This window comes from Montipora foliosa, chromosome 10, assembly GCF_036669935.1.
Source record: "Montipora foliosa isolate CH-2021 chromosome 10, ASM3666993v2, whole genome shotgun sequence".
Taxonomy (NCBI): domain Eukaryota; kingdom Metazoa; phylum Cnidaria; class Anthozoa; order Scleractinia; family Acroporidae; genus Montipora; species Montipora foliosa.
In genome coordinates, this window is record NC_090878.1 from 16,001,801 (window position 1) to 16,011,273 (window position 9,473).

At 40.4% G+C, this 9,473-nt stretch overlaps 1 protein-coding gene across 1 annotated transcript; it reads left to right on the top strand.

Moving 5' to 3' along the window:
* Positions 1-2,656: 2,656 nt before the first annotated feature.
* Positions 2,657-9,206, top strand: LOC137972557 (uncharacterized). Its single transcript, XM_068819304.1, has 5 exons — positions 2,657-2,671; positions 2,769-2,809; positions 4,998-5,028; positions 7,619-7,739; positions 7,973-9,206. Exons 1-5 carry the CDS (start codon positions 2,657-2,659, stop codon positions 9,127-9,129), a joined length of 1,365 nt encoding a protein of 454 aa, XP_068675405.1. The 3' UTR covers positions 9,130-9,206.
* The last annotated feature ends 267 nt before the right edge of the window (positions 9,207-9,473 follow it).

Below are 9,473 nucleotides of genomic sequence, written 5' to 3' on the forward strand. Positions count from 1 at the left end.
TAAAATTACGTCAAAAGCGGGAACCAATCAGGGCACGCATCCATTCAGCTGTGCTGCCATCCATCAGCCAATCACAATACTAATAATTAATTCTTGCTGTCACTTTTCTTAATCATTGGGCGTTTTCCATTTACAAAAAAATTCCGGATCGGGTGAAAAACGCCAAGTGATACATACATACATACATACATACATACATACTTTATTTGTCTTGTAGGTCAATAAAAAAGGGCAGCTAAAAAGCTGATGTGGGCCTAGAACTAAAGTGTATCTACAAAATTTAAAAAAATTAAGTTAACGCACTTACGAATTATTTACAATAAATAAGAAAGATTTTACGCGCCACAATTTAAAAATGTGGCCGTGAATAGCCTGGAAGTGGTGAGACCTTTCAAAACTTGTAAATGGAACACACATTTCCATCGGAGAGTTTCAGAAGTTCCGTTTATTCCGGAAATTTTCCAGTAGAACGAACCAAAAACGTGTGTTCCATTTACATCCCAACCGGAATTTCCGGAATTTCTTGCTAAATGGAAAATGCGCACTTGTCTTAACTTCCATTATTTCAAACCAAGGTTATGGAATTTCAACGATTTGTATTTTTTCGGCTCTCCTTGTAAAATGAAATTTCAAGTTTTCAACAATCCGATGATTGTAAAGACTCTCAAGTACTCGAAAGGTATGCAAAGCGCGCTCCTCGGCTCAGGTTTCGTAACCTCCATTGATTGTCATATATCTTTAGCTTGTATTGTATCAGGGGCACCCAACGATAATTTTCGGGGGCAACCCTAAAACCCGGAATCTGGAAACCGGAATCACAGTACAATACAGAGAGTAAAAACTATCCTAAACATTCATAAAAGCTAACCTTAGGCCTAATTAGGCCTAAACAAACGTTTTTAGGCCTAATTAGGCCTAAGGTTAGCTTTTATGAATGTTTAGGATAGTTTTTACTCTCTGTATTGTACTGTGATTCCGGATTCCGGATTCCGGGTTTTAGGGTTGCCCAATTTTCGGTGAAATATGTGTTCGGTTTTACGTTGCAAACATTTTGGCGACCGGTTTGTCCACCGAAGGACAAAATTTGGTCGCAGACGGACAAACTTCAAAGATGCCGTCGACTACCTCTGGAGCAGGCCAAACTGAAACAAATCTTAGAAAACAATAGCGAGGGTGTCTTGATTCGGAAATGATTTGACAGGTGATATGTAGCACAGTCTGGATGCGATAGAATTCGCGGTAAAATTGATAACGTTCTCATTTCGCAACAACATGAATCCAGGCGCGGGCGACCAATATTTTCCGTACGAAATGGGGCAATAATTTCCTCAATATCCACCAGGATGGATCTATGCGATGCCTAGGCCTTACATATTCAACGATCGAGGAACTCCCAGCCCATCTCCTTCTACCACGAGTTCTGACTCGTTGCAAGAATCCTTTCAGTTCAGCAAAGACGGCTCAATGCCGGGATCATCTTAAACTTTTTTGCGCCGTACATCTTCGTCAGCCGAGAACATTTTGAGATCCCTCGTGTCTCGGTTTGTGGATGGACAGCGTGTTCTCAAGTGCGACTGTAGCTTTCCGGACAATTTTTTTTGTCACCGGCCGATTTCAAGTCAGATTTGTCCTGAACAAATCTGAAATTTCCCTCTAGTGTGACTTGTAAAACACCACCTAAAAGATTCGGCAACCAGGGAAAAGTACTCCCTTACGTTTCCGGAAGGGATATTTTTGCAATCTTTGGCACTTAAAAAGGTCACCTGGCAGTTTCCGGATGAGCAAATGGTTCCCTGGAAAGTAACATTCAGCTAGCAATTTCTAAAATGAAGATTTCATTCCCTAAAATTTTCGGACACTTCAATTTTCAGCTAAGACATCCGAACAGATCAAATTTTTTAAGGTGATAAATACATCTCTCTGGACAGTCTTTTTACATTACAAGGAACCTAGAAATTGCTCTCAAAGGCCCTTGCTCGTTAGGTGCCCTTGTTGAACCCCTCGCAATCGGAGGCTTGTGTTCGAATTTAATGCTGAATTAGTATTATAGTAGTGTTACTATGCAAGCTGTTTGTGTACGTAACTCGATCGCAACGGTTGCAGCTGTCTCTGAATTGCCACAAATTGTATTGTTTCGATGGGGCGTTGGCAAAATCCGGATGGGATCGGATCGGATCGGATCGGACTGACAGAAACCAAGAGAAAATGAGGGGACAGAGACGGAGTCTCAGGGTGTTGGTCGGGATATGTCATGTCCACGAAAGTTATTTTTAGACGAGCGGAAGTCTTTGTTCTAGCGAAAGTCTGTCTTCCGAGACGTCCGCATGCAGTCTTATCTCGCTCTCAGGTTCTTAGTGAAGAGAGAAAATGGTGGCGCACGTGGAAGGCTAATGAATATTTATTTTCTTTCAAACGTCAGACCGAGGTTGGCCTGCATGCGGACGTCTCGGAATACAGACTTCCGCTAGAACAAAGACTTCCGCTCGTCTAAAAATAACTTTCGTAGACATGACATATCCCAAGGGCTGGACCGGAAGCCTCCTTCTCTGTCCTCTCATTTTCTCTTGCAGAAACTGGTCACCAGGATCTTCTCGGTCGGTAGTGGTCTGAGGCTAAATTCCCGCGAAAACTAGACACGTGATATCTCAGGGTTAAGATGGCGGACAGAGAAGTAAGTCGAATTTTCGTATTGCTTTTCCGTGTTTTATCTTTCGTCAATACGTCGCTTTATTTAACACTGAGTCTAATTGAATTGAGTATTTTTCCAGAGGACGCGACCAAGAAATCTTAAGAGGCATTACGAGGAAAGGTATGATTGTGATGAATTGTTTATCAGTGCTTTACATCAATGTTTTCATGTGAGCTACATGTTGTCAGACAATCTACTAATTTATCCGTTTACACGTTACTTTTTGATTTATGACATACAAACATATGTCCTTTACGTATTCAACGAAAAATTTTCCTTGAAGATGTTTTGTTTCAAAATGAATAAAGAACGCTGATCAAGTCGGCCCAACAATGGCCTACCGGAATTTCAGGTGTTCATTTGCTGTCAGCTTTGCCTGGAAACTTTAGTAGAATCATAACAGCTATATCCTATTTGAATGACAGCGGGAAAGTATAATTGTGTAAAGTCAACTGTTTTGTTTAAATATATTTTTCACTGAAGGCTTTTTAGGCTTAGAAATGAAAGTGTCACTTGTGCATTGAATTGCGTAGAAAAGATGTTTACTCTTTACATTAACGATCTTCCCTCATGTAGTTTGTTTTCAAAACCAATAATGTATCCCAATCATACGACGCTTACCTCGTCTGCGGAAGATCCATATATCCTTGAACACAAAATGAATAATGATTTGAACTTAATCCTGTTATGGCTTACAGCAAACGAATTAACTCTCTTAAGAAAACTAAGTACATACTCATAGAGAGTAAATTTAAGTTATCAAAAATTACATGACAAAAAACAAAAGACTTAAACAACTGGCTGTGGTTATGTATAAAATCCACAATAATCTTTCCCCATTGTACTTGAGGCGGATTTTTACCAACACATCAGGCGTACACGTACACAATCTTACATTACCAGAAATTTAAGACAAAATGGCGGACGCCCAGACTCGACCCAGACCTTCCGCTCTCCCAGAATGGCCGCCGATCGTTATAGAGAAATGTATGGAGAAAATTGAAGAAGTGGAAATTTCAGATTTATAGTGGCATACACGACATTTGGCGACCTCTAAATGTACAGTGTACGTACCATATCATTATTTACGGTAGTTTTGGTCTCTCGAAAGTTCACCAACGCGCCGCCAACAACACATTTTACGAACGGCTGTTACAGTTCCTTGAGCTCTCTAATTCTTTCAAAAAAGCTCAGAGGTGCCTACCTTCCCTCCACATTTTAGAACATTTCGTTGATGTGAATCCTTGGTGCCGACCTCTCTAATCGTCGATCGATGTTCAAACTTTAAAACGTGATAAAAATCAGCCTTTATCCATTCCCCAAATTGCCGCCCAAATTGCGATAAAAGAGGTAAAAATACATCCATTTCTGCGACAAAAGCGGTCCAAAACGCACCACTGCGCTTATTATTCCTTGTGAAAAGTAGGATTTCTTTCTCCAGTTTGTTTTGATCGCTATCTTTACAGGTGGGTACTTCATATATGATTATTATTATTATACAGAATATCGCGGGCTAAGTGTACTGTGGGCCCTGGTTTTTGAAAATTATTTTTACTCTACCAAGTCACACGCATGAAACGAAGTTGTTTCTTCTCTCTAAAATCGTCATTCGAACAAGAGCCCAGACTCTAGTTTCCCCTTTTTCATTCCCTTTTTCATTCCATTTCACCTCAAAAGAGAAATTAAATTGATTCAGATCCTTTGATAGTGTGTTATTTCAGTCCTTGTTTTTTCTATGTACTGCTTTCTTTATGCCGCCATCTTGATAATTTGAAACCGCGTGCCAAATACTTCGCGGGCACAAAATGTCGCCGATTTCTGGTAATGGAAACTCTGAGATAAATTACTATGTCTCCAGACCAAGAACGGAATACGCAAAAGGTAGCCTTCACTACTGAGGTTCTGTTCTGTGGAACAAGATGATTTTTAGTGCACTGTAAATCAGAGAAATGTTTATTATATAGGTTTTTACTAAAGGCTAGTTAATGAGTTTGTTAGTTAATGTAATGTTATTCTAATGATATACATAATTTATCCTTTGTAACTTTTTACAAGACTCCTAAGAAGACCATATAAGATTTCGAGTTTAAATAAATATTGATGATGATGATGATGATGATGGTCATGATGATGCTGTTCAACTTATCACTAAAAGTGGCCAATATTGCACATTCTCGGATTTCTTGTTTAGAAGATTCACGAAAGCAAATTAAAGTAACTGCAAAAGACAATGAAATTTTGTTGGAAACTAAACTTTTACTTGGTTTGTCACTTTTTGTCTTACTTGTAATCTACCTCATTTTTGCAGAGTTGGAGGATTTGAGTATCACCAGCAAGAGGTAAGCTTTACATGTCTCATCTTTAACCAGGCTTTCAAGGGTCAGTATGTCGGGTGATGACTGGGGAATGCAATTACATTATATGAAAGACATGTTCCTATTGTAATGTGTGTTACAAGTACTTTTAATAGTGGCAACACTTCAATCTCTTTTTGCTTAGTCAACTTAATATATCATATGTAGTATATCCAATCATATCCCTTCAGACTTTTGAGCAGCTTGCTATTCTTCAAGTGGTTGCTATCTCCGCCTAATATGTGCCCAGCCAGCAATACACTGATAGGACAGATCTACCACACCAATTGTCCCCTACTGTTTCAAACAAAGTGCACCTAACCGCCTTTTAATTTTACCTTTGTTTCATAACTAATCGCATTGTCCAAGCTACGTACAGTGTTTACTTGAGTATAAGTACCTCCTGACTCAAAACAGCAAATACAAGCCTGCTTTCCCTCTCCCCCAACCACTTTCTCATATAGTAGTTAAATAATGTGGAACGGATATCGGGAAAAACTGTATCAGTTGTCAATTTAAGATGCACCTATGCAGGCATCAGTATTTAAATTACTTTATTTAATCACTTTCACCACAACAGAGAAACAGGCTGTGGTGGGGTCGCACAACAGAGCGAGGCTCCAAATTAAGGGCCCACAGACGGATTTTTCGTGCGTTGCTAAGGAAGTGAAATGTTTCTTCCGGTAACTGACGTCATCATATCATGAGCTGACAAGAAAACCCACTCGCAAGCAAAAGTCACCGCACAAACTGTTGTTTCCATCGAAGGTTTTCCTCGCCCTTCCTCACGCTCGTTCTCAGATCAACTGCGCATGCGTAAACAAACTGACTTCCGGTTTGAGGAAAAAATCTACATTTCCGGCGGAAATTGAATTAATTTTTTTTTTACATGGCACGTTTCACCCCCAAAAACAGAATATAGCTAAGCATTGATTTTTTGAAATCATCTTTTTTGAAAAAGTTATGGGTAATTCAGTACCGTTTATGTCTTTAAAAAGAACATTTTTCAAAATAAAAAGAAAACCATGCTTGGCTGGATGCAAAAACGAATACAAATTATCAAACCATCGATTAAACACCCAAATTGCGTAGCACGGAGACAAATTTAGACTTTTCTTTTAATGGTCACGTGACCATGGGCGTGGTATGATGACGTCATATTTAGGGTCATTGGCTTACAAAAGTTGGAAACTGACCAAAATAATGCCAAATTCTCTCAAATTACCTAAACATTCGATCCTTAGCAACGCACCCCCAAAAATACGTCAGTGGGCCCTTACGCGCGCCTTTTTTTTTCCCCTCCCAACCATGATATACCACAGAAGACAGTCCACCACACCGGGAACTACATGCCCTACTCTTTGCGACAAGTGTGCGGGTTCTTTTACGTCCCACAGGATTATGAACATTGAAGGGTTGTGAGACGGGACCTCCGGCTTATCGTCCTTATCCGAGAAGACTAGAGAATCTAACCATTTGCAGAAGTAATTACAAAGGCAGCACTTTCTCCTCAGTTATTTAAAAACCCTGAATGTTGATCCGGCTGAAGTTGAACTCACGACCTCCCGCGTGACAGCCCGGTGCTCAACCAACTGAGCCACCGGTGCGCGGTGCGCGGTCCTCTCTCTGGAGAATCATTTGATGTTTTGGTTAAAATGGATAGTGTTGTATTTTTTTCTTGTTGCATGCAATGGTTAGCCAAAGTTTGTATGGTACCTTAAAAGAAAAACTTTATTGAGCACCACCCTCCCCCCACCCCGATTGAGCAGCCTCATTCAGATAACCCCCCTCTCTTTGCTTTTGATAATAAGTATCCTGAAGATTGTCTGAGAAAATAGGACATTGGAGAACAAAGATCAATTCTGATCAAGGAATGATCTGGGGCGAACCAGACTCGTTAATTCCTTTGGTCACAGCAGTTCACAAGTATTGTAATAGACCAATTTCGAAGTATTAAAATTCAGCTTAAAACAATTAACATGATGTCCAGGCTCTGGGAAATGAAATAAGGATTTGTATGGGTTCTTTCCCCAGAGCATAAGGTGATGTCACGTTCTTTGTCTAACACTAATTTTTCCCGAAATTGATCTACTGTTAAGGTACAAGTCTTGTCAATCAAACCACAAAAAAGTTCAAAGTTCATCTCAGGCACCACTCTGTTTTTCAACTAGTAACCCAGGCTATCTCTCTTCTCTTCCCTTTTCGTTAAGAGTACAGACCCTGGTTGCACCTGTTCACGTGACTTCCCATGAGGCCCGGACAAAGTGCTCCCTAGTTCTGGTAGGCTCGCTCTGTGAAATGAAGACTTTCAAATACATGTGGCCAAATTGAAATATCTCGGAAGAACTGCTAAAGGCTGAAGGGCGTTTTTCTTTTTGTCAAAATCAGAGATCCAAAATTATATAACAAACGTATTAGATCTTGCAAATCATGAACGCTATTCTTGAATCGAAAAGATCCGAAATCAGCATGTATACTGTATAAAGCCTTCGTTTCACCAGATCAAAAGATCTGTTTGTCAAAAACGTATGGCCCAGTTCATTATATTTTCAACATTACTACCTCTCCCTAACAGCAAATATTTTACCACCCAGATTTTGGATGGTCACGTGATCAGGTCAACCTGTGTCTTCCTACTATGGACGATAAGAGAGGAGAGGAGAAAGAGTCTGAGTTCGAAGCTGAGGGTTCTTATGGTAAAATAGGCTCGTGAAATAACGGCACTATTCCCACTCCCCCTAACTGTTGCTTTCCTCGTGGCACTTTATCTTTGGTTATTTTGAGATCCTGAGTGATAATTTCTCCCGCACCATAGTCTAGTGCTGTACCAACGGCAGAAATCAGGGTAAAGAGAGTTGTAAAAGTTATCAAGACATACTGAAAACTAACGCTGCTTTTCTTTTGAAGGTCGTTGATTAAACTCTGTCAGACAGTAGTCCGGAAAAAAAACCCTCTCTTTACAAATGGGGACACTATGAATCCGGTAGCTCAAGTGACGTCGACGACCCTTGTCAAAGTCCTTTAAGGGGTGTCGGTGATTTCTACAATGGTAACAAAAGCATCCCAATCTTCACGAGACGCAAGACAACCTTTACCACTGAAGGAATGGTTCAACTATTGTTTAACGCAACGAACGATGCCCTGAAATGTATTGAGTGTCCCAAGCAAGTTCAGATGAACGCTGTTTTCCTAATTGATTTACGACGCATTCCGCTGGACGACCTTCGAGCAGATGGATTGCCACAATATGACAACTATGATGGCAAACGGACCATACCTGTTGATGTTGAGGATGACGACAATGGCGAATTGAAAGTGGCTGTTATCAGTTTTGAGCAAGCTAATTCATTACCAAGAGCTAGGTGTTATTACCTGGAGCGTTTATACCACAGCTGGAATGTCGAGCAGAACAACAAGTTCCATAGGCGAATCATGCATGTAAGAGACGAAAATGGTGCCATCGTCAACAATGTAGCATGCGTTCAGTACATCTACGATAAAGAAGAGATGAAATTTGCAACGAAGCCTCATAAGAGTTCCAAGATTGGTAGAGGCACGCCACACACGAGAACAAAGCCATCAATTGTGCGAAACCTTGATCGTAAGCTTAACACCTTAATTATGCCTCATTTTGATTACTGCAGCCCCGTCTGGGACTGTTTGAGTGGTTACTTGAGTGATAAGCTCCAGAAATTACAGAATCGCGCAGCCAGAGTTATTACTAAATCACCCTTTGATGCGAGCTCAAACCACCCTCTTTCCACCCTCAGCTGGGAGAGGCTGTCTCTTCGCCGAAAGAAACAAAAAGCCTTAATGATGTATAAAACCATGAATGACCTTGCTCCGGATTATCTACAAAGTCTTTTCTCTCAGCGTCACTCTGCTTACAACTTAAGAAACTCTGAGGGAAGGCTGACCCTGTCCAAACCAAGCACCAATTATTTGAAACGAAGCTTCTCTTACAGCGGGGCCATGCTATGGAATAACTTGCCCAAAAGCTTAAAAAATGCTGCATCCGTTGAGCATTTTAAGCGAAATATCAAGAAGGTAGCTGATATATCGGATTCCCACACGGCAATCATGTAAAGCAGTTGTAATTAGTTTTAGTTTTTAACTTAAGCTTAACTGATGATTTTCCGTGTTTAAATAAAGATTTACATACATACATACACACATACGGTAGGACCAAAAGATGCAGTGTCTATGGCAACACAAAAATCGGGTGTAGTGATGAAAGTTGGATGTTTAAGTGACCTACCACGTGGACCAAGACAAGCATATTATCGTAACAAGCTTCACAAAGAAACTTTACCTTGTCACCTGAAAGGTGGAGTGCAACGGGATGAATTGCTTGAGGGTATTTTGAAAATGAAAACCCGACAAGGAACCCTTCGTTCGAAAAGTCACAATTGAGAAGGAGAACACAATGA